At 36.6% G+C, this 25963-nt stretch overlaps 1 protein-coding gene and 1 long non-coding RNA gene across 31 annotated transcripts in view; one reads left to right on the top strand and one right to left on the bottom strand.

Moving 5' to 3' along the window:
* The window catches only part of LOC148112615 (uncharacterized), a 28705-nt gene extending 14231 nt beyond the window's left edge, over positions 1-14474 (bottom strand). The window contains exon 1 of the long non-coding RNA XR_015729120.1: positions 14160-14474. This is a non-coding gene — a long non-coding RNA (uncharacterized LOC148112615). The remainder of the gene's footprint in view (positions 1-14159) is intronic.
* Positions 1-25963, top strand: part of TENM3 (teneurin transmembrane protein 3) — a 1586501-nt gene that overhangs the window by 1402476 nt on the left and 158062 nt on the right. For 29 of the 30 annotated variants that reach the window (XM_087874734.1, XM_087874727.1, XM_087874726.1 and 26 more), the window contains one exon: positions 7542-7779. In XM_087874734.1, coding sequence (XP_087730860.1) covers positions 7542-7779 — 238 coding nt within the window. Of the gene's footprint in view, positions 1-7541; positions 7780-25868; positions 25905-25963 lie in introns of those variants that run through there. The other variant, XM_087874750.1, reaches the window with a different exon arrangement.

The raw sequence follows: 25963 nt of genomic DNA, 5'->3' as shown, positions 1-25963 counted from the left end.
ATTTTCCTCTGACTTTTTGTGCTTCTTATGAAAACTGCTAAAGTGGTACTCTGCTGCCTTAATTTACCTATTGTATGGTAAGTAGCAGCCAACATGGTTTAAATGTATCTTTAAAAGTAGAAATAGGTTCATATTATAACTATCTGGATATTCTTCCATTATAAGGATTCTCAGCAGTTCATATAGGAACCCTGAGTAAGAGATTGACAAGGTCTCTATTTTAGGAATCTGAAAAATAAATTGAACCATAAAGGAAGAAAATAATCCAATTGCTGAGACTTTCATCCTCTTTCACTGAATCTTAGTAAAAAAAAAATTTTTTTTCCACATTAAATACCACATTAAATTTCCTATTTTTATAGATCTGAGATAAAAGTGGGAGGAACAAGGGACCATTATCTGGAACAGCTGAATTTTTTATTTAGATTTGATTTATGTAGAATATAAAATACTTGAGTCATTCAGGATATTTCAATTTTTCAACAAAATGTTACAAATCAAACGGTTTTGCCTAGATCTCAAAACATGAGTCCTTCCTTGCTCCATGCACATGCCTAGTTAAATTACCAAGTACATTGCTTCATCCTGTCAGGCTTTACTCATAAAACACACACAAACTAACTGATTTTAATTGAAACAAATGTTTAATTTAAAAAAAACACACATACATAGACACACATGGTCACATGGTTGCAATTCAGGTGCTTGGCAACTGGCTCATATTTACAATGGGTCCCAGAGTCCACATCAGGGGTGAGATGCTACTAGTTTGGACCGGTTTTCCCAAATCGGTAGTAAAAAATGCTACTGGTTCAGACAAATCAGTATTTCCGACGATCAGCTGGGCGATGATCAGCTGTGACGCACGATTTATATTAGCTAGAATTGTTGGTTTTCCTGCTTTCTAGGTAATCTAAATCACATGGCACAGCTGATTTCCACCACCCCCCTCGCTGTTCTACTTACCTTTGCAGGCTTGGCTTTAAAATATTACTTTTTAGCGCTGCGCAGGCGCGCCTCAGGCTCGCATGTGCACACTAGGCACGCACTTGGTAGCAGACTCACAGAACCAGTAGCAGACTTCAGTGGATTTCACCACTGGTCCACATCATCTTTTTGCAAATTGCTATTTTTTTTTTTTTTGCTGTTTTCCAAAATAAAGCTTGTGAAGAGACTCAATTAAATGTAATTCGTAATTGTGACTTTATACTCATGATTTTGAAACATTGAAAAGGAAATGCTTTTATACAAGAACTTGGATTAAATGGTGTTAATTGTGCTTCATATCTGGCTTCTCAATAACTAGATTTTCTTTATTTCTAGCTAATGCTATTAACTAAGGCATGCCTAGAATTCAGTAAAATCCTGATTACTTTCATATTGTCAACATAAACTTAGCAAAACATTATTGGAGCCATATTTTACTTTCTCATTAGCAGTTTTTTTCTTTTCATATGCATATAGTAAAAGAAAAAGGGATGGATTTTTTCACCTTTGACTAGTTTTTATTTCTTCTCCAATCTTATTTTGTAACTTTTATTACGCACAGATAATCCTCATTTAGAGACCATAATTGGGACTGGCAACTTGGTCACTAAGCAAAGTGGTCACTAAGTGAGAAATCACATGATCACAACTGTACTTTCTGGCTACAAAGACACCTGGTTAGTCAGTTTCACAGTCAGTTTTCTTTTGTTTGCTGCCTACCCATTCCCCCTGTTGTTTGGAATGCTCACCCCAGTGCTAATTAATAATTAACAAGAACGGAATTAATGTTTGTGTATATGTGTGTGTGTATATCTATCCATCCACCCACCCACCTATCCATTGGAGTGGAAGGAATTGGAAGACAAAAAGTAGGCACACAATGGGGAATAGGCATTTCTCAGCAAACAGCTGGTGTGTTCCTCACTGTTTGCTTGCTTACTCTCTCTAATATCTTCCTTTCCAATCTCTCCACTCTGGGGGGGGGGGGTGGGGCAAAAGAAGATTGCCTACAGAAATAGTTTTGTGAGCACCTTCTTTTCCAGGGGGGATGAAAGGAGAAGAGGGACTGTGTAACAGAATGGGGAATACACCAGCTGTTTGCCTAGTGTGCTTATGGCTGCTGGTTTTCAATGGTTATTCTCCATTGTGTGCCTGTTTGCTCTCTTCCAATCCCTTCCTCTCCTCTCTCAAGTGAGGAAGAAAATAAAAAGGTCAGACACAGGACAACGCGTACTAACTGCAACGGTGATCACATGGCTGGGGGATGCTGCAAAGTTCATAAATTGATTGTAAAGTTATTTTTTCAGCATTATTGTAACCTTGGATAATCGCTGAACAAGTGATTGATAAGCAAGGATTACCCATATTGTTCAACACTCCTATATGATAAATAAATAGGAAGAAGCTAATATGTAATTTCTTTTCTTCCAATAAAACTCTTTCATTTTATCACTTAAAAATGTATGGTTTTTAAAAGTTTCTCAATTTCCCAACAGTTTAAATGAAATAAAATGTTAAAAATATTAGACAATGCTATTCTTTAAAAACTAAAATATATTTTTACTAAAGTTACATAGTGAGATGGAATATAAATGTATTCATTTATCTTCCTTTCATGCAATATGCAAAACTTTCTATGGCAGTGTAATTGGAAGGAAGAAGGTTTGCAGAATTTAAACTGCAGTGCTAGATAATTCTAATGCTAATATAAAGGAGGCTTGTTTCCTTCATAGTGTAAAGTGTAACACTCTGGGGACATTCCCAAGTTTACACACATTTTCAAATTGTGCTAATTGTATGTCTCATCAAACTTGATGTTTAAAATTAGAAGATAAAATTTGAATTGCATCCTGAGCTCCATTTTGTCTTTCTTTGACCTATCAAAAATATGGCAGCATCACAATAAAAGAGTTTGATAGGTTTGATACAGGGGTGAAATGCTCCCAGTCCAGACCGGATCGCCCGATCCAGTAGCGATGGAGGTGGGTGGTTCGGAGAACCGGTAGCAAAAATCCCCGCCCCCCCCCCATGCCCACCTGAGCCGCACATTCAATCATCAGAGGCTTTTTTTTTACTTTTAAAAGCATTTTTTCTACAATTTCGGCCGAAAAAATGCTTTTAAAAGTTAAAAAAAAAAGCCTCTGATGATCGCGCGGCTCGTCAAAGGCATTTAAAAGAAAAAAAGGGTTTTTTTCTTTTAAATGCTCTAAGGATCCAAGCTGAGTTCCCTGATCGGCAGAGCCTTTCGCTCTTTTTTTTCTTAATTGTTCTTGCCTTCTGGCAGCTCTGCACACGCACACATTGGGAACAGGCTCACACTGTTCTTCTGCTTCACTGATGTCAGTGCCATCTGGTAGTTATTTGCTGCCTCCCTCCTGGCCCCCTCTCTGCCTCCGACGCAGAGCCCTCGTCCAAGCCTTCCCCAGACTCCAGGACTGGCCCACGTTCCTCCCCAACCTCCTTATTGTCCGAATCTGCTGCCAGCTTTGCTGGCCACTGGCAGGCACAACACTCACCCCCTACTCTATATTAGTCTTCTGTTTTTCAGTCTATATGATTTACCACAAATGTCTAAGCCTATTTAGTATACTTATGACCAGTTCATATCACTGTAACTAGTAAATGTTACGGTCCTTTTCAGATACTGAGTATCATATTTTTTCACTATAATATTGGATCTAAAACAATTGTCATGTGTACATGGTATGAAAATTGAGGCGTTGTTATCAGTGGAGGAAGGTTTGCTATGGATAAGTGATTTTGATTTATCCATTGGTAATATAATAAGCTTGACCTGCATGTTTTACTACTAAAGTTGGTAGAAGTCTTGTCAATTTAGAAGTATTTTCAACACTTCCCAACTACACTATTCATAGCATTAACAGTCTACATTATGAAGAAGACTCTTCTTTGCTGTGGTATAGATGCTGGCAAATACATGGTAGTCATATTACTATGATTAATTATTCTTGGCTCGTGACAGCAAAAAATAATATGTATGTATATGCATTATGTGGACAGTCATGGATTTTGAGGACTTAATGTAATTTAAATCCCCCACCCCCATTCAGCATATAGATTGTAGGATTGTATGTGGTCTGCCAGCATTATGTTTGTTACTGTGCTTCCACTCAACTTCTTATGCTTATCAGTGCATTATCAACTCATCAGTTTTCATAGAATTGTGATTTTATCTTACTAAGATAATTTATACAGTGGAACATATATTTGCTATGTATACTTCAGCTTTGGTTGAATGAGATTGCTGAACTACTTTTAACTGGTATGTAGCAAATATATGATATATTTTATATTTTGAATGCCTAAATAATGTATTTTTTCCTGCCCTAGTTAGATTAATGTAGTTGTTCGCTTCCATGATCCTTCATTTTGTTGAATATGTGCCTTTTTCTAATCATTCATTGTAGCTGTTGTCTTGAAACCATTTAAGCTGAATATTTTTTTCCTTTATTTAGCATCAAAATGGAACTGTCAGCCAAACACCTAGAATGCAGTTGGCCACAGCTGCTTCAGAATCACTCAACAACTGACTGACATTTCACTAAGATTGAAAAGAATCTTTCACATGTATCAATTAGACCTGCCAAAACTTGGCTTTGAAAGGCGCTCCAGCATCCCTAATAGCTATATGGAAAGAATAGGTTTTGACAGCTGTGGCTTGCCCCATCATTGCAGCAATGTGACAGGAAAAACTGCACCTTCTGAACATTTGTCTGCCACACAGTTATGAAAGATATAGTAATTGACCACCTTAGACTCAAGTGTAAAACTGCTTACATAGTTTTTGCCTGTGGTCCATTATTTCTATCTTGGAAGACTCAAGTGTTCAAATAAAAATCTTGGATCACTAATGTAACATTAGTCACAACAATAAGACAACATGTATCTGGCAGAAATAGATGCTAGTGCAGTGTAATCTTTCCCATGTTAAAGGATCACTGATCTGGAGCACTGTTCTGGAACTATTCGATATGCAGGACCTCTATAGAAAGAATAGGCATCAATATTGATCCATTGCCAAGACTATTGGATGCTTTTCAGCATGATTATATCTTGATTGTATAAGGCCTATTGCGTTTTCTTCTCTAATAATCACTCTGACTCTCACTTGTAGTTTTCAAAAGCACTCTTATCTGGCCAAATAGTAACATACAAACCAGAGAGCTCATTTTTGTAGGAAAATAGTGTATTTTGCATTACGTCAAGGTAATTATTAGGAATTTACATGCTTTGAAAATAATTTGAAAGAAATGTTTCACACAAAAATGCAGCCACAATACATCTCTATAGTTAAAATAGCCTGATCTTTACGTGGAATCTCCCCAAATAGAATCCCAAATGATTTTTAATTTAGTTATCTTTTTTTTCCTGGCCTGTCAAACTCCGGAAAAAGTTGGGCTTCTTTAATTAATTTGTAGAGGTAAAATTTGCACAGTTACATTTTGTTAAACTATACGATAAAAATACTGTTCACTGTGATTTAATTTACAGTAGCCCTAGGCTTAGTTCCTCACTGACCTATTTCAAAGCAAACCCTGCTGAATTGGCAGCAGGGAAGTTTGATTAGCAATTAAAAATAAATATATAAAATCAGAGAAGTATAGGACTGTGCTGTTGCCTTTCTTCACTGGGAATTTACAGTTGCCATAAAGGGAGCTTTAGTTGTCTCTCCCCCTCTTCCCCATTAAATAAAGTAATGAGTAAAATGATTTCACTTTCACCTCTTTGTATAACTGGTGCTTTTACTGCTTAAAAGGAGTGGGGGGAATATGATCTTGAAATACTGGGATACTGTACTATAAAATGGTAGTGTATAAATATCCAAGATTTTGCTAAGCAAAACTGCACTGAGAAAGCAGACATGTTAAGTATGAATAAGCACATAGCAAAAATATTAGTCTCTTCAGTCAGGAGGCAAAATTAGTATTCTATATATAGAGACGTAAGATGTGGTTTCCTGTTGTGCAACTGATCATTTTATATATATTTTCATATAATGATGAAAGTTAATTCTCTACTGACTGATAATTAACTTCTAATCTAAATCAGATAAAGTTTTAAGTAGATTCTTTTTAAAAGCTGTTGTGAGCTTTAGTCTTTTAAATTATCCTGAAGCCCTAAAGCTTTCTATACTGATTTTAATCACATGCACTAACACCCACTGGTGTTGATAAGGGCAAAGCTGATTAATTGTATGCTACCTGAATAATAACATATTCTTGATACACATCATATGCTTTTGTTGAAATATTTCTAAGCCAAATTGCAAGAAAAGGTTGAGAATGTTTTACATTTTTAACTTTGGTCATGCTTAAATTGTATATTTATTTTCCACTTTACATTTTTGTTAGTCTAAAACAACTAAGTGAGGATCAATTTGATACCTATAATTTTTAAAATTTTAAATATTTTTTAGTATTTATATATTCAATTTTAAATTGGTTTTAAAAGTTTGGGGTTTTAAATTTGTCGGGGCCAAAATTATTTAATTTGATTTTATTCTATTTTTTAAATTTTGTATTGTATGTGTTTTTATTGTTTGGCTGTGCACCGCCCTGAGTCCTTCGGGAGTAGGGCGGTATAGAAATCTAATAAATAATAATAAAAAATAATAAAATAATAAGGAAAAAAAAACCTTTTATACATAAGGCAGAAACATACCTGGTCTATAATATCTGCCATGTGTTTCTGTTATATACACAAGGTAAAAAACTCTTAAATATAGATTATAAGACATTTTGAAAACTAATGCTAGTTACCCTGCCTGGGATTATTTTTTATTGTTGAGAGAGATAACATCTTTATACCATTGTTGTGATTGCAAGATTTTCTGATTACCTGTGATTCACTTTGAAACATAGTTATATCACATAGTGTGAAATTGGAAAATCTGTTTTATATGTGTTCTAATGGATGTAACGGTCATTAAGTATATGAGTCTTCTGACGTTGTAATCAGATGTGATTCAGTCTGTTAAATATCCATGAAGCAACATCTGCTTCACAGAGTGACCTTCTGCTAGAGGATAGTTAGCATCTATTAGCAGATCATAGTGCAGATCTGCCTGATTTGAAAGGCACTAAACTAGGATAATCTCCTGCTGTTTAGCAGCAAAATTGCAATAATTTATTGCAGTAAAATAAAGCTTGTTTTTTTTTCTTTTAAAAGACTCTTCATTACATAATTATAGGGATATATACAAAAACATTATATTCAGTTGAAATTGCCTGTTTAATTTCAAAATTGGCTTTTTAAAAAAAAGCTAAATTCAGATTAGGGGATATGTCGTGATTTCCTGTATAGATATCGATAAATCATTGAAAATTGAAATAAATTAAAGCCAGAAGTAGTTGTACCATCTGCTGTATATTAATTAGAACTTTGCCTACTAAGGGTAAAGTTTTAAAGAATGTAATTGAAACCAACTAATAGAATATATGCTAATATTTTAGAAAATGGGCTATTAGTTTATGCTTTAGCTTTAGCAAAGATAAGGATGATCTATAACAAACTTTAATTTTCTTTCTTCTCAGAGCAACCTCCAAATAACCAAGGCCAGTCGACCCTGCAACCTTTGCCACCTTCTCACAAGCAGCATTCAGCACAGAATCACCCATCTATCACCTCCCTTAACAGAAACTCACTGACAAATAGGAGGAACCAGAGTCCGGCCCCGCCGGCTGCTTTGCCCGCCGAGCTGCAAACCACACCCGAGTCGGTCCAGCTGCAGGACAGCTGGGTCCTTGGCAGTAATGTGCCACTGGAAAGCAGGTAATCCTTTAGGACCTTTAAGACTATAGTTATGCTCAGCATACTAGAAATCTGGAATTTGTGCTTCCCTTGTTCTGTTAGCACAGCTGGAATTTTAATTTACCATAGCCACATTTGGTGCTACCACCTTGTCCCAAGCTGACATTTGAATTTAATTCTTCCCATATATATAGGGTTAACCCATAACACTAGCCAGCATGGAGTATATTCAGTTTGGGGTTAGCTTACTGTATGAACCAATACTTCATGGTAGTTTTAGGGCTGTGAAGGCGTGCAGACCTGATCTTGGGCATGATGAAAGAAGGAGCAAGCTATTAAGGGGAAGGGCATTCAAAAATATTATTCAATCCAGAGAAAGAGAAAAGCATAAGATAGAGCAGAGATAAAACCTGACTAATTTTCAAAATTCTACCATACAACAATAAAGATAACAATAAATTCCTGCAATCCCTGCTGTGCTTGTTTCTTGATCTTACCTATCACAAAGGTTTAGCACAGGCCACTCCCTCTAAGGTCACTATATTGTCATTAATTTGATGTATGTAATTTCTACTTCATTTTTTTTTTTTTTTTACTGAGTTTATATGCTGGTCTAATGATCAGACAACTCTTAATTTTCATCAATAATGTTTCATCTTTGGTAAATAAGAATTAGATCAGAAAGATGATGGTGGTTCTATTAGAGAAGTTTGCATGTATTTATTTTATTTATATACCAAATCTAGACAATGCCCATCTCCCTCATAGAGCAACTTTTAGCAACATAGATACATTCTGCTTTTTAAATTTTGCATATGATTCTTATTATTTCTTGTCCTTTGATTTGTATTTGGTGGCATTCTTTTGGTCTTTTTCCTGATTGCACTGCAGCAACAAAACATTTGTGGGACATTAAAGGCTAACAGTTTATTATCCCATAAGCTTTATCACAATCCACTTGTAAGTTGTATGGAGTCTAGTCTTGATCAAGCAAATGTTATAAAACAACTGTTGAACACGGGGAAGGAAAGAGAAGAAGAAAAATAATAAAAAGAGAAGTGAGAGAATTACTTTACATAATGGTCCTAAACAAAGCACTATATCATTGATCATATATGTATTTTGGCATGCTACAATGGAAGTTCAAGAACCAGCTTATACAGAAAATCCATTGATTGTTTTATAAGAAGAAAGGTAAGGCACAAATCATATTAATAAAATAAGTAGATGCTGCCATTCTCATTCGGAACATATCAGACAATCAAATGTTTACAATTAAGCCATACAAAACAAACATACTCATATTGACAGTCCATCAAAGACTTGCTAAAGGATTTACCCATGCTTTTCTCAAGCTATGAACCTATCCAATTATTTTATTTTTTTAAAAAAAAGAAAGGATAAACCAATCTAGGAATAATTACTTAGAAGAAAACCTGAAAAAAACAAAACAAAACACTATTTGTTGCCATAGAGCAGCCAAGTAAAATCACTGAACTCTTATCAGCAATGTTCTATAGCGGCAGAACACATAATTTATGTTTTTTTAAAATACTGAAACCCCTAAACCTTTTGATTTTTTTCTTTATTACCGTTTTAATTCTCCCCATTGCTGTCGCAACAGATTTGGTTCTGTTTTAGTTAATGACATTTTATTAATTAAACTTCTAGAGCTGCCTATTTACCAAAATGAATTTAAAGTGGTAAACATAATGTTAGGACGAAAGCCACAAAACTGTTTTGCCATCTTTTTTTAACTTCATTTCAGGAAGTAGCTTAGCTCCTGAGTAGCTTCCTGCTGTTGGTATACTTTAAATACTTTTTCCATGTTGAATAAATTGTCTAAGGCAGGGGTGTCAAACTAGCAGCATCACGTCATCATGTGACGTATCACAACTTTTCCCCTTCGCTAAACTGGGGTTGGTCGTGGCCAGCACATCATGTCTCATCCGGTCCACAGGCCATGAGTTTGACACTCCCGGTTAAGGTGTTCAATGGCTAAATGAATGAAAATATTCCCAGCTGGTGTCTCTACAGGATCCCAAAAATCACTACTATGCTGCCCACAGATTTCAATGCTGTTATGGCATTCTGTTATGAATGCCAACATAGATAACTCATAACTAGCAACCTAATGCTAGTTATGGAATGCAAGGATGAACCAGTGACAGCCAAAACTGAGAAAAGGTGTTCAATATCCACTATTGTGTCTACTCTGTGAATAAGGCCTGTAAACTATTTCGTCCCTCCTTCTCAAATATGGACATATTATCTCCCGGATATGAAGTGAATGCACATATGATGTGAGTATTCCTGAGAGAAAACACCAATAAATGGACCAGAATCGAAACTGCCAATAGTTGATACTGGAGGTGGTTGCACTGTGACTAAGATGTTGGGATATGATCTGCACTCAAAAGTCAAACTTTGCAAGCCTTTCTTGGGAAAGAAGCTGTCTGAAGAAATAATTAGATCCGATAAGAAGAAATCTTTGCCTACAGCCCCAAAGAGGAAAGAAAACAGATACAACAGAAATCCGGCATCTGTTTTTCTCTACTTAACAGTAAAATCCCTACCTTCTTGCCCTTCTCTCAAGATGGCTGCTGCTCAATAAGATTTTGTTTTTTCTCTTACCAACAATCTGCTGATTTTGCTGTTAAAGCTGGTTCTTTAGCAGTGCTGCTCTCCGGTTTTAAATGGGAGAGCTTAGGAGTGACCTAAGATGATTTTTGGACAATCATGGACCCAGTGGGGAAAAAGAGTCTTGAAGATTCCAATTCCCTCTGGAAGCAATTGAAAAATCATTGGGCATATCCATCTTCCTATCAAGAAGTTTCGTTTTCTAAGCATGCCTGAGTTTTAATATTCACTTTTTGACTTTACTGTTTTATTTTGCTTTTTGCTTTAAAAGTTGATCAGCAGTTGCATGCTGATTTATTTCAACCCCTTGCTAGACTCTAATTGCTTTTTCTCTTTTTTCCTTTTGCTATATTCTGGATAACCTCTGTTCCTTATGTATGGAAAAGCACAGCAACGTTTGGGGGGGAAGAAATATTAGACTTTAACCACTGGATTCTGTATTTTTTGAATGTGCAAAATACCTGGAGTTTATTTCTATTGAATTTTTCTTATAATCTTGGATTGAAATATAGAGGTGCGTGAATGCATGCATACATACGTGTGTGTGTGTGTGTGTGTGTGTGTATACAGTATATCACAGAAGTGAGTACACCCCCTCACATTTTGTAAATATTTAAGTATATCTTTTCATGTGACAACACTGAAGAAATGACACTTGGCTACAATGTAAAGTAGTGAGTATTCAGCTTGTATTACAGTGTAAATGTGCAGTCCTCTCAAAATAACACAACACACAGCCATTACTGTCTAAACTGGTGGCAACAAAAGTGAGTACACCCCTAAGTGATAATGTCCAAATGGGGCCAAAGTAGCCGTTTTCCCTCCATGAATCATGTGACTCATTAGTTGTACAAGGTCTCAGGTGTGAAGGGGAAGCAGGTGTGTTAAATTTGGTGCTATCGCTCTCACTCTCTCATACTGGTCACTGGACGTTCAACATGGCACCTCATGGCAATGAACTCTCTGAGGAACTGAAAAAAATGAATTATTGCTCTACATAAAGATGACCTAGGCTATAAGAATATTGCCAAGATCCTGACACTGAGCTGCAGCACGATGGCTAAGACCATACAGTGGTTTAACAGGACAGGTTCCACTCAGAACAGGCCTCAACATGGTCGACCAAAGAAGTTGAGTGCCCGTGCTCAGCATCGTATCCAGAGGTTGGCTTTGGGAAATAGACACATGAGTGCTGTCAGCATTGCTGCAGAGGTTGAAGAGGGTGTGTGTGTCAGCCTGTCTGTTTTAAAAAATGCTTTTAAAAGTTAAAAAAAAAAAAGCCTCTGATGATCTCGCGGCTCAGCTAGGATCGTCAGAGGCTTTTCAAAGCATTTTTTAAAAAGCCTCTCTGACGATCCCAGCTGAGTTGCCTGATCGGCAGAGGCTTTTCAAAGCATTAGAAAAAATGCTTTGAAAAGTTAAAAAAAAAAGTTGGCCACGCCCATCCAGTCACATTACCCACCACCACCAAGCCACGCCCACAGAACCGGTAGTAACAAATTTTACATTTCACCCCTGCTCCAGACCTAAACCCTATTGAGCATCTGTGGGGCATCCTGAAAGGGAGGGTGGAGGTGCGCAAGGCCTATAACATCCACCAGCTCCCTGAAATTGTCATGGAGGACTCCAGTGGCAACCTCTGAAGTTCTGATGAACTCTATGCCCAAGAGGGTTAAGGCAGTGCTGTAAAATAAATAGTGACACTTTGGGCCCCATTTGGACATTATCACTTAGGGATGTACTCACTTTTGTTGCCAGCAGTTAAGACATTAATGGCTGTGTGTTGTGTTATTTTGAGGGGATAGCACATTTACACTGTTATACAAGCTGTATACTCACTACTTTACATTTAGCCAAGTGTCATTTCATGATTTTTAATGTTCTAACTATTTTCTGGTTTTTTTCTGTTATATCTTCTTGGGGTTTTTTTAGTTTTTTTTTTTTATTTTGTATTTTAACTTTGTTCTGAGTAAAATAAAAATATATTTTAAAAAAAATTAAAATCCATTCCTTCTTTCAGCCTGCAATCAGATTAAAAAAGGGCATTAGAGAGGGCTCCTATCTGAGGGTCCCATGCTCAACAACCAAAGCACTCAACCAATAGCCAATCTAAGGAGTCAAGAACCAAGGTACATTCTGCTTAGCATGATGCTGTAATCTCCCAGGTGCCTGTGTACTAGCAGAAATTTGGGCACACCTGGAGAAACACCTCCCAGAATGATCGGCTTGAGAAATGCCTCAGAGGGAACATACTAGAGTTCACAAGATTGAAAGTTCACAAGAGTTCACAAAAAAGTAAAATCCATCCTAGAACAAGCATAAATATTTCAGGATAAAGGGAACAATAAATAATTACCAGAATGGGCATGCCCAATAATATATGTTTTTTCTGTTATTTGTTCAGTGAAAATAAAGATCCTGAAGCTTGAGTCCTGGGAATACATGCTTCAGTCCTCTCTTTGTTAAGTGTGATAAATTTAATTGCCATGGTCATCTGAAAGTTTGGGTTCATTAAGCTGCAATTTATATCTAAGATCCCAAGTTCAGTTTTTACTATTGGTGGTTTTTATACTTAAAAGAATGGGAAAAATGTTTTTCTGAGGTTTTAAAAGAGTGTGTTTTGGGAAGAATTTAAATACCGTATTTTTCGGAGTATAAGACACACATTTTCCCCCTAAAAGAGGGTGAAAATTTGGATACATCTTATACTCTGAATGTAGCCTCGCCCACCCACCGGCCCCCACCCTTTGGCCTCTGCCTCCCAGCAATTTACCTCCTTGCAGCAAGCAACAAACAGCAAAACAGGCCATTTCAGCATCAGCACTGCCTGATTAGCACAAGCAGTTGATTGTTGGTTGGATCGGCCTCCCGACCCTCAGCTGTTTTAGGCTGCAGGGATTGCCATTGCCTATTGCCACATGAACCTCCGCTGCTTGCTACAAGCAGGCAAATTGCTGGGAGGCAGATTTTTTTTTTCTTGTGCTGAAAATGAAACTAAAGCAGGCTGTTTGCTGCAAGGAGGCAAACTGGGAGGCAGAAGCAGAGTTATTGTGAGTGTTTTAGGGTCTTATTTTCTTATTTTCTTGTGTCCTTTTATTGTAAAATTTCTGTCTAGAATCAACAATTAGCTGGAATTTAAAAAGCATTTCACTAACTTAATTAAAATGTTACCTAAAGGAAAATAAAGAGAGGGGGAAAATATTGATTAATCCTTTTTAAAAGAGTTTGAAAAAAATACTTTTATCTCAAATGCAATATTAGTATTAATTTGGTTTAATTTTGCCCAAGATAGTCATGGATCTTTTTAAACTTTAGACATAGTATGACTAAATCTGATGTGTTGTTCATCTTTTATTTTACTGTAATATAGTGGATTGAATTGGACTTGTTTTCAGATTGGTAAGAAATACCAGTGATGTGCCTTTCAGAATTTCAGTCTGGAAAGCAGTAATCCAGTGTGCATTACAAGTTGTGATATGACCTAGCATTTGACACAAGCAGTTAATGTAGGTCCTTCAGGTATGACAGGTCATTTAATGATTGTTCAAACAGACCTCCCCCCAAGACCCACATATGACCCTGTTTCAAAGGTATGAAATCTGCACCGGTCATTCGCCCTTACGACCATCCGCAGAGATGCTGCAGCATGGCTACCTATCTATTTCCCCTTTAACTTGCTGGATCCTCAAAGTCACTGGGCTTGCTTTGCCCCCAACCGATTCCCTATGGACTTCTTCCCACCTTCATAATCGCTCACTTACCTTGCAAAGATCTACAGAGCTCAGGAGGTAGGGGAAGGGAAGAAAAGCAGGCCTCTCTTGCTGGGCCATGTGGGAGAATTCCACAGGCAGTGTCTTTTTCGAAGCAGCTACTCATGCATCCTAGTAACAAAGCAGCTGAGCAGCATGATCAGAGAAAGTCCTGTGCTTTACAAAGAAATGTTTAATTTACCAGCAAAGCAGCTCTTTCTCCTCTGCACAGACTTTCCCAAGCCAGCCAGTCATGCTCTTTTCGAATCTGAGCTAGCTCAGATTTCAAATACCAAGGTTTGCAAAGAAACATTTAATCCATCTCTGTGAGCCCTTTGTGCAAAGAAGCCTCTGCATCTTGAAATCTGAACTAGCTCTGGGCAAAGCAGCCTTTTCCCCTCCATGCAGGCAAACTTCTGCAAAATTGGCTGGCTTGGGAAAGTCTTTGCAGAGGGAAAAGGTAAATTAAACACTTCTTTGTAAAGCACAAAAGTTTCCCTGACCATGCTGCTCAGCTGCTTTGTTGCTAGGCTGCACAAGTGGCTGGATCAAAAAAAATGATGCTTGTGGAATTCTCCCACATGGCCCAACAAGAGAGGCCTGCTCTCCTTCCCTTTCCCCATCTCCTGAGCTCTGCAGATCTTTGCAAAATAAGTGAGCGATTGTGATGGACGGAGGAGGCCCAAGTGGTTGTGGGGACCCCGAGAGGTGGGAAATGGAGCATGGTGTATATCAGGATGGGGAGAGGCTCAGAGTCATCGCTGAAGCACTAGGGTCATCCCTGTGCACTTAACAACCCGCGCAGGGAAGAGCTTGGATGGGGAGCTCATTAATGATGTAGTTGATTTACATTCTCAACTTCCCACCGTAGGAAGGCAGGTTCCATTACTGTCATAACTTGAGGATAACCTGCATAGAGTTAAATAGGATTTACAAACAGTTGACGTACCTGGCTTGTGAGTTCCACTGGTTATTAGTTATTAGTTGGCTTCTGAGTGTAATTCAAGGTGTTAATTAACATGCATATTCTTTTACATAGCTTTGGACCTACTTATTATGAAACTTCCCTCCAATTGTGTCTACCTATCTGTAAAATATGATAGAGTGGGCATGTTCTGAGTTCTTTCAGTTAAACAATGCCATCATATGGATTTCTATAAGTGTATCTTCTTGGTCACTGCTTTTGCTATATGAAATACTAGTTATCCAGAGATTGTTTAAATCATCAATACTCTGTTTTAGGAAAGCATTGGAAACTTGGCTTTTCAAAATGATCATTGGCCAAATTATTTTGTAATCCTGTTCAGAGTTGAAGTTGAAATTATTTTTATGTAATCCCCAGGGAATCATTTATTTTCTGTATTGGTTTGTTCAATTGAGTTGAAACAAAGTATCTGCTTACAAGTGTATTATTATTATTATTATTATTATTATTATTATTATTATTATTATTATTATTATTATTATTATTATTATTATGTATTACTATGAGGAATCCTCAGAATCTGCTCCAGTAATACAATTATTTTTAAAGCAGAAAAATATAACCAGAATCTGAGATCATGGTTTAGAGTTACATTTCTGGTCTTAAGCCGGCTTTATAAGCTCTCCAAATGTAGACTGCAAGTTATTAAACAATTACTAGTTTTCCCTTCTAGTCTCTGGACATAAATACAGGAGGCCATTAAAGTTTATTAATTATGAATTTCACTTGGGTGAGATTGGAACAAGTCCGAGCAAATCTTTAAATTTTCATGCTAATCCCATGTTCCAGTCTTATTTGGAGATTAGAAGCTTTCATATCCATTTTTATCAGTTGCAATGTGTTATATTATCCAATCCCAAGGAATTGTTGTTAATCTTAATAGTGGTTTCCTTAAAATAAACAAGTTTAATTATTAATACTGCTAAATTTAGTGTAGAAAATGAAAACTAGCTTCCTTATAGGTGGAATTGTCAAAATATTGAGATATAACACAACTTCTGAAATAGCCCGCTATATTTATTAACACATAACATAGTTTTAATTTTGAAATTATTATTTTTGTTCTCTATCCAGTTTATAAATTCTTATTTTGGTTATAATTTATCTAAGTATCCTCCTGAATGCTCTTTTTTTTTTTTGGTTTTGTTTTAAGTGTTTCCTTAAAATTCAACTTTTCTGTTTGCTTCATTATATTGGATAAAAAAAACAGGATTCAAATCAAATATGCAATAATAGCATTTGAACAATCTGTGCTGTTTCAAACAAAATTGTCATTTTTATAATTATACTATCATCTTGTTTGTCTGGCATGATATAATCAAGAGCTATTTGCACTTCATTAAGAAAGCAGCAGGAAGCAGCTTATGTCCTGAGTTTAACTTTGTATAGGGAATCTGCCTTTCTTGTAGTTTTGTGCTTAGCTGCCCACCCTAAATCTTCACTTTATGTACTCAATTTTGAATTGGTAAAGCAGCTGATTTTGGCAAAATTTTGGCAAAGAATTATTTTCAAACTGGTTGAGTGCAGCTGCTTTAAAGTTAATTCTGGCTGTCCTATATACATGTCTCTGCACAGCCCTTTGATTTTACTTCTTAGTGCAGGCATATGCACTCTCGTAGACAACCAAGATGGTTTCTGAAGCTCACTGCACAATACTTGCAAAGCAGGCAGCTGCTTTAAAATTTTAAAGAGACATGCCTTGTCCATGTTTACTACATTGCAAAATACTCTTTTGAAAATTTTTGACAACCTTGCTTGATAACATTATGATAATGATGATGACCAGAGATTATGAAATAAATTACTAGTAGTTTCATACTTATACTTATCCCAAGGTTTTATGACTTACTGTATCATTAGAAGATGTTACCATTTAAAAATTGAAAGGCAAAATGACCAAAATGCTACATGAATTATTTCATAAAGGAATACAAACCTAGAACCAGGTTCCTTCATTGTTCATTACAAAAGCAACACAGCTCCTTTCTGACACCAGAATATAATAGGTAGATATCTTTCAGAAAAGAGTTTCAGACACCCCGTCTGTAGAGGAAGGAATCAAAATACTTAATTTAGTTTGACAGGAATTATATAAATCATTTCAAATTTATTACTGTATGAATCATTATTAGAAATTCCCTTTCTCTTTGTTTAGTTTAATATATTCTATCAAACAATTAACACTTAATTGGTATAATTAATCAATTATATTGGCATTGGGTATAAGGGACAATTTGTGATAATTCTCAGTGCTCTTTGGAGTAGACTTTGGAGTTTTTTTGCAAGGAGAAAAGTATTTAAATAATGGTGGAGCAGTATTTCAGGACACTGAATTATTTAATTAGCAAGCTGACAATTACGAAAAACTAGAACTTGCTTCTGAAAACTTTGGAAACCATAAAAATCTATTGAAGTAGTATATCTTTTTATAAGTGTGATTTCCAGTGAACCTCTAGAAAATATATTAATCTTTTAAAGACAGAATTGCATCCATATATTAAAGGCAAATACATTTGAACAGTATACAGGAAGTTCTCAACTTGTGAATGTAATAGAGTATGCCCATTATAGTTACAAGTCATGATGATTGTGAAGTTGGTCAGCTATCTGACTGACCTGTTTACTACTTTTTTTGTGTAAGCTAAAACTATGGTTGGTAAGCGAATCCATTGTTCTCTATGGAAGTAAACATTGGCTTTTGGCAAAAACATTGTAATTTTGTTCATGTGACTGCAGAATGCTCTAAATCACTATAAATGCAGGTGTGCCCAAAATGCAGTCATATGAATGGGGGGGGGGGCACTATCAGAATTTCAGAACTGGGCAGTAAGTACCTTATGGGAGGGCTGTCATAACTTCAAAAAGTCATTAAATGATTGATGAGTCAAGGACTACCTGTATAAATATTTAGAAAGGTAATATTAATGGGCAGGGAGAATAGGTCTTCCTAACATATCTTAATCTGTCCCAGCCAGAGAGTTCTACTTCTGCTACCCAAGAGTTCTCCCCTTAGCCCAATCCAAGAAAAAAAGGTACTATCAAAGGGCTGAAATACATAACCTAAGGAAGGTTGTTCACAACAACAGATATAAAAACATCAAACACAAATATTAAAAACCATAGTAATAAATACCCTAAAAAATCAAAATTATAGGTGCAGTGCATAAGAAGGAATCTCTAAGCTCACTGTTCACTATTAACTATTCCATTCTGTACTAATATCTAAAAAGTGTATATTTATCTAAAGTAAATATTGCATTTGGTTTAAAAGAAAAAAGAACTTGTCAGTTTATTGCCTATCATAGTATTTTTTTTTCTGTTTTCTTCCTTTATTTGAAATATACACTTTTTTTTATCCAAAAATATGTCTATTCTAAACAGCTCACAAAAATATTAAAAATTAATATACTGTATCATCTAGTTAAAATCAAGATTAAAGCAACACCTAAAAATCTTACAACAGTATCAATAGCATAATCAAATCATTTTTTTAAATTTAGCCTCAGTTGAGGCTATATAAAGAAGAAATCAGACCTAAGCACTAATTTTCATATAGCTATTGCTGTTTCATATATATTAAGCTCATTATGCTTCTTAAGATAGTGGCATACCTGAGAGGAACTTAAAAGATATCAGATTCATGAGAAAAGGAATGTTCTTTAACACTGCAAAATTTCAAATCATATAAGACTTTAAAGTTTTCAGATATACTCAGAAACAATATAGTAGTGAAGACAATTTAGCAATGTAGAAACTGAATTACTGTTTATTTTGTACTATAAAAAATGTCCAATTTAAACTATTCTATGTATTTGTAATCCTATGAATAGAGAAGTAATATTTTTAAAATTGAAGAGGGATTTAAAAAATAAATTAACCAATATCCATAATTCAGTTTATAAACTAGAACTAAGACACATCTAACAGTGTGCTGTCATTAAAAACTTACAAATATCCAGTACTTCACACTCATATTTAATGTGTTCTCCCCTTTAAAGCAGTTATTCCACAATACCAATCCACTTTCATAATCACAATTTAACAGAAATCAGCAGATGTATATTTATATATTTCTTATGGAAATCCAAGTTACAGATAATTGGCAGATTTGGAATACTTTATTTGAAATTATTGTTAGAAGGTATTAATATAGTAACAGAAATGTGAGATGTATAAGCTTTTAGTTTTGAATTTCTATGAACGGGTTGCCTCCTGGTGTGAAACATGTCCTAAGATAATAACCCATCAGTTCAGAAACATAATAGATTTTAGAATTCAGCAGCCTGTCTGCCTGAAGAGATCATTTATCATCCTTACTAATATACAATATAACAGATAGAATCATTACCCCTTTGTTCTTCATTTCCTATCTTGCATTCATTGGTTACATTGTAAGAGCTTTTTTTTGTTTTGTTTTTGTGGTCAAGTATACTGTACTGTATGTACTTTCTATCTTTTCTGCAAAAGTAAAAACAAAAAAAGATTTCTGCAATAAAAATAGCAGCTAATTTTTGTTAAATTGGCTGGGGTATGGTGTTTCTGTAAGAAAGCAGGAGAACAAAAAGTGCAATTTCTGACCTCCCCATGGTCTGGTCAAACATTGAACATGGCCCCCATGCAACCTTCTTTCCTATAAGCTGCCTATGCATTTTGCATCCATTTTCCCTTTCATTTCATTTCATTTCACTGCTGCTTTTTCTCTCTGCTTTTTCAAGCCTGATTTTATCATTATCCTGCTCCCTCTATTTCTGGTCTACTCAGTATGAGAACACTTCTGGTATGATTGGAACAATTTGATGTAAAGCTTATAAAGGTGTTCTGAATTTGAACCATTTTATGTATCTCTCATCTCATTATTTTAAGTATTTATCAAATGGCTCTGTTGATCACAATAGGGAAAGTTGGCTAAATTGTCTTTTTTTTGTGAAACAAAAATAGTTGAATTTTTTGTTATGCATTTAAATAACTTGATAGTCTTAAAAGGTATAGTGTAGCAGAAAATCTATGTTAGTCTCTACCCAGGGTAGAGAAATATTCAGTATTACCATGCATTTAAAAAAAGCCTTCCAAATTAATCCCTGTAATTTCAATTCTCATTTATGCATAGGAGAAAGTCTTCCTTTCTGTTTTAACTATTGTAAAGGAACAGGATTTTAGATACATCATAATATATCTCCTTTGCTGCTTCTGGGAATTTAAAGAATTAGTATAGCTCCCAAGTTTGTGTCTAAATATTCAAATACTACGTTACTGCAACATCAGCAGTAATGGGATTTTGTGCATTAGCAGTCATTTTCTTACTTGAGATCAGGTAATATGAAGTGTTTGTATGCATTCTATATATAATTACATGCATTGAAACTACAACACTTAAACCTACATAGAAGGCAATATTAGACACATCAATACAAAACAAGCAACAGATACTGTCTTTTCATTGTTCATTCTAATCCGAAATGTTCAGTGGTAATTTTCTTTTTTAAACGTATAATCAAACTAGTAGAATACTTTTCTGCTGCAAATTTCTTCTACTGAATGGTTTTTGTATATACTTGATTATCTAATTTACCATTCGTAAATGTAGGTTCATTGGGATAAAAAGACATTAAAAGTAAGAAAAGAAAGCTGCTTAAGGCTATATTCTGAGGATTTTATTGAAACTCTAGTTTTTTTCAATTTTATATACAATACATATATTCTTCTGTGAAACAAAACATACATTACTCCCCAGATTACAAAAGTACAAGCTCATTTCTTGGAATGAATGGTACATGTGGTTCATGAATAGCCTGCTGGGGGAAAAAGGAGAAAATAAAAGTGGCTAATTAAATACCTTTTTAAAAATGCAATAACATTAAGTTTACCAACACTAGGTTTACACTTTTAAAACATGAAACTTTTAAAATGCTGCTAGAAACTATTTGCTGACTTTCAAGGGCACATTGCCAATAGAAAATAAGGGAATATAGGAATATAGGAATCATCCAAAATCAAGATTTTTACTGCAAGTAAACCATTACTTAGTGGCATTTTCAACAGCTTGTAGCAATAATTTATCATGGGACTAGAAGGGACCTTGGAGGTCTTCTAATCCAGCACCCTGTCCAAGGCAGGAAATCTTTATACCACCCTAGTTAAATGGTTGTCCAACCTTTTTTCCCCAAAAAACTCACAGCAATGGAGAACACACAGCTCCAGGAGGCAAGCTGTTCAACCCCCTGCCCAAGGCAGGAATCCTTATACCATTTCAGACAAATCTTTGTCCAATATTTTCTTGAAAACAATTAATTAGTGGAACTAGAAATGCTACTGGTTCGCTCCTGTGCTGCGCGATCCTCGGAACCTTTTTTTTTACTTTTTTAAAGCATTTTTTACTACCTATTCGCTGGAACCAGTAGTAAAAAAATGCTTTAAAAAAGAAAAAAGGTTCCAAGGATCGTGTGTGAGGGGCTGAACCAAAGTAGAAAAATGAGGAATGGAATGGAAAAATTACACTTCTTTCTTTGTTTCAGAGGCTTCAACCTTTCGGAATCCTTTGGAGGTTTCAGGATTTCAACCTTCCCTTTTTCAGGTTTTAGCTGCCCCTTTCCCACAGAACCCTAAATATCAGGTTTCTTGATATCCAGATGACGCTTTTCAGGATTTATGATTAGATCAGCTTTTCTTAAACTCTCAGGTACTAACCTTAGGTGTTGAAGGTGTTTTTCTCAGGTGATACATGAGGATATCATCTAGATACACAGCGTACCATGTTCCTTTACCAGGTAGGATTTATTCATAAGACATTGGAAAGTAGGTAGTGTCCCATATTTGTTTTATTGTTTTATGTTTGTTTTATTTGATTTGTATACCGCCCTACTCCCGAAGGACTCAGGGCGGTGAACAGCCAAACAATAAAATAACATAGATATAAAAAATTTAAAAAACCAGATAAAATCAAATTAAATCATTTTGGCCCAGACAAATTTAAAACACCCCAATAATTTAAAAACAGATTAAAATTTACTTGTTTAAAAAGGGAAGAGATTAGGCCAAGCCCGCCTGATGGAATAAAAAGGTCTTCACAGCGCGGCGGAAGGTGCGCAGATCCGGGATCCTCCGTATCTCTGGGGGGAGCTTATTCCAGATGGTAGGTGCCCCCACAGAGAAGGCTCTCCCCCTAGGGGTCGCCAGCCGACATTGTTTGGCTGACGGCACCCGGAGGAGTCCCTCTCTATGAGAGCCTACTGGCCGGTGGGAGGCTATTGGTGGTAGTAGGCGGTCCCGTAGATAACCAGGTCCTAAGCCATGGAGAGCTTTAAAGGTGGTAACCAAAACCTTGAAGCGCACCCGGAAGACCACCAGGAGCCAGTGCAGCTCGCGCAGGAGAGGTGTCACATGGGAGTGCCATGTCGCTCCCATTACCACCCGCGCGGCCGCACTCTGCGCCAGTTGGAGCCTCCGGGTGCTCCTCAAGGGGAGCCCCATGTAGAGAGCATTACAATAGTCCAGGCGGGAGGTGACGAGGGCATGAGTGACCGTGCGTAACGAGTCCCGATCCAGAAAGGGACGCAACTGGCGAATCAGGCGAACCTGATGAAAAATCCTCCTGGTCACGGCCGTCAAGTGCTCTTCTAAAGACAGCCGTGAATCCAGGAGGACGCCCAAGTTGCGAGCCCTCTCCGTGGGGGCCAATGATTCGCCCCCAATAGTCAGTGATGGCATCAACTGACTATATCGGGACGTCGGAAACCACAGCCACTCGGTCTTGGATGGGTTGAGCCTGAGCCTGTTCCTCCCCATCCAGATCCGTACGGCCTCCAGGCACCGGGACATCACTTCAAGGGCATCGTTGGGGTGATCCAGGGTGGAGATATACAGCTGGGTGTCGTCAGCGTACTGATGGTACTCCACCCCGAAACCACGGATGATCTCGCCCAGCAGCTTCACATAAATGTTGAACAGGAGAGGCGAGAGGACCGACCCTTGCGGCACCCCACATATGAGGGGCCTCGGGGTTGACCTCTGTCCCCCTGTCAACACAGACTGCGACCGGTCAGAGAGAAAGGAGGAGAACCACCGCAACACAGTGCCTCCCACCCCTAACTCTTCCAACCGGTGCAGCATGATACCATGGTCGATGGTATCAAAAGCCGCTGAGAGATCTAACAGGACCAGGACAGAGGAGCACCCCCTGTCCTGAGCCCTCCAGAGATCATCAACCAACGCGACCAATGCCGTTTCCGTGCTGTACCCAGGCCTGAAGCCCGACTGGAACGGATCCAGATACGTCGTTTCATCCAGGTGCTGGGGGAGCTGTTGCGCAACCTATAGCCTAAAAAGTATTGTCTTGAATTGAGAGATGCCTTGTGGGGCGGCAAATGTGTCTCTTTTGAATGATATTCCAGTAAAATTTTGCAATATCCATTAGGTAAGTCTAAAGATAATAAATAGTGGTTCCATCTAGGCCATCCAAGAGGCCATCAACCTGGGTCATTGAATATTTCAAATTTTGCCACTCAGTTTATTTGCTGGAAATCTATACAAAATCGTATTTCTTTATTTGATTTTGTCAGTAATATGATTGGAGAACACCAGTGACTTACAGATGGTTCTATAATGTCCATTTCGAGCATCTTATCTACTTCACTTTGTTAAATAGTGCCCTTAAAACTTTCTTTTTTCAGCAAGCTGGGCTGGCTTAACACATTTTAAAATGTTTTTAATTGTCTGTTATTGTTTTTAATCATGGAGCCAAATTTATATATATATATCTTTTTAATTGTTTTTTAATGTTTGTAGTTTATGTTTTTACTTGGCTGTTCACCACCCTGAGTCCTCAGGGAGAAGGGCGGTATACAAATTTTAAAATAAATAAATAAATAAATAAATTGCTTGTCTACAGGTTTCCAGAACATATAGAAAGAGTTTTTAGATGTTCTAGGAACCTGTAGGTAGGCTGTTGAATAGATTGAATTTCTCCCTTTCTGTACTATGTTCTACTACATCCATTAATCCTGGTTGCATGTTTAACATATTTTTAAAGTCACTTAATGTATTTTCCGTATCTTTTGTTTGATTTGCAGATAAATTGAATTGAATTTTATTTTATTTATTTATTTTGCAAATTTATATGGCTACCCAACTTACAGTGACTCCAGGTTTTATACAGAAATAAAGCCGCAAACATAAAACCCAATGAACCTCGCCCCTTGCAACAATGATCAAACAAATCACTTGATGAACTCCCTATCACCCTGGGATGCCCAGGTCACTACCAAACCCATGTCTTCCAAAAGAGCATCAAGGTGGAGGCCAATCTTAATTACACAGGGATGATGTTCCATATGAATGAGCCACCATGGAGAAGAACCTTAAGTCTGTTTAGGTCCCACTAGATAGACCTCCTTAAGAAAGGGGGCCGTAACATACAGGCCATGTAGGGCTTTAAACGTGATAGTCAGTATCCTGAATTGGTCCCAGAAGCAAATCAGCAACTAGTGCAACTCCTGCACAAGAGGTAACATATGTTACTTCTTGCACAAAACCATGTGGGCCATTGTTAATATGTACCTTTCCACATGATTGCATCCCAAGCTTGATCCAACAGTTCTGGTTTCCTTTCTTTTAATGCAAATAAAGTTGTCTCAAGTTCAGTTTTATCAAGCCATTTCCTTAAGAGATTAGCATAATAGATTTACCTTTATTCAAGTTCAAATTCATAATTCACTGGCTCAGTTCTTCTTATTAGACCCTGCTGCTTAGTTTGCAATTTGTTCTTTTACTAGGTTGTAACAATAATACCTGGTTTCTCACATTGAATTGCTTTGATTTTAAACCTTTATCATACTGCCTCTTTTGTTTTTTCCTGGCTGTTTGTTACTATTTCTGGCCAATGTGTCCATGTACCTTTAACTGGTTTCTCTGAGTCAATATACATTCTATTAAGTTCTTAAGACCTTCTAAGTTTTCACACCAGCCTTCTTAGTAAGGTCCAACCCCCTTCCTCCAGGTTGCCTCCCGTAACTGGCTATGGGATTTCCTTAAATGTGTTATCAGGTATCCCAATGTTTTGGGGGCTGACTTGAATAATTCTGAAGCACAGTTCTCAGGGTCTGTTTCACTCTTTCAGAGAGACTGTCTGTTGGGGATGATAAGGTATGCATCCCTTTTATCCCTAAAGCAGCATAATCATATCTATCCCTAAATCAGCATAAAGACATCTAAGCAGAACTGATTGGAAATTAGATCATTAACTGTGAGCATTTTCTTTGGTATGCCTATCCCACTAAAGATGTCCAGTTCCTATACTATTTTTTTAATAGTCACATTTCTTAATGGAACTGTTTCTGGATAGTGAGTTGCATAGTTGAATACAGTTAGGATTATAAATCTCTATCCATATGTCCAGGGTGCTGTTCCACATCATCCCCGTTACATATTCCTGCTACAGAACTTTTTTTTTTTCATTTTTGTCTATAATGAATATGAAGAATATGTTTTGTGACATTTCTCAAGCAAGTAATTTTGAGAAGATGTTCCTATGATGACACCGCAAGTAATAATGCACCATTCCTCTTAGTTCTAGAATATGAAGAACTGATTGACCTGGTCCTCTTGCTGGATTTTAGTAGTTACCCAATAATTGGTTATGAACTATGGTAACATATAGTGTAAAATAATGTTATTGTTATACATATCATTTAGAGTTGATTAAACATGACATCAATATATCAGTATTATGTCCAATAGATTTGGGGAGTGAGAATTTCAGCAGCTTTTTAAAAATGCAGGTAAGATATTTCTGTTGTTAGCACTTTTTTGCCCAAACCTATTCTATAAAAGAAGTTTA

The sequence above is a fragment of the Pantherophis guttatus genome, chromosome 8 (genome assembly GCF_059756535.1).
Source record: "Pantherophis guttatus breed Tessera chromosome 8, ASM5975653v1, whole genome shotgun sequence".
In the NCBI taxonomy this organism is placed as follows: domain Eukaryota; kingdom Metazoa; phylum Chordata; class Lepidosauria; order Squamata; family Colubridae; genus Pantherophis; species Pantherophis guttatus.
The sequence above is the reverse complement of the archived record's forward strand: the minus strand, read 5'-3'. Positions and strand labels throughout refer to the sequence as shown.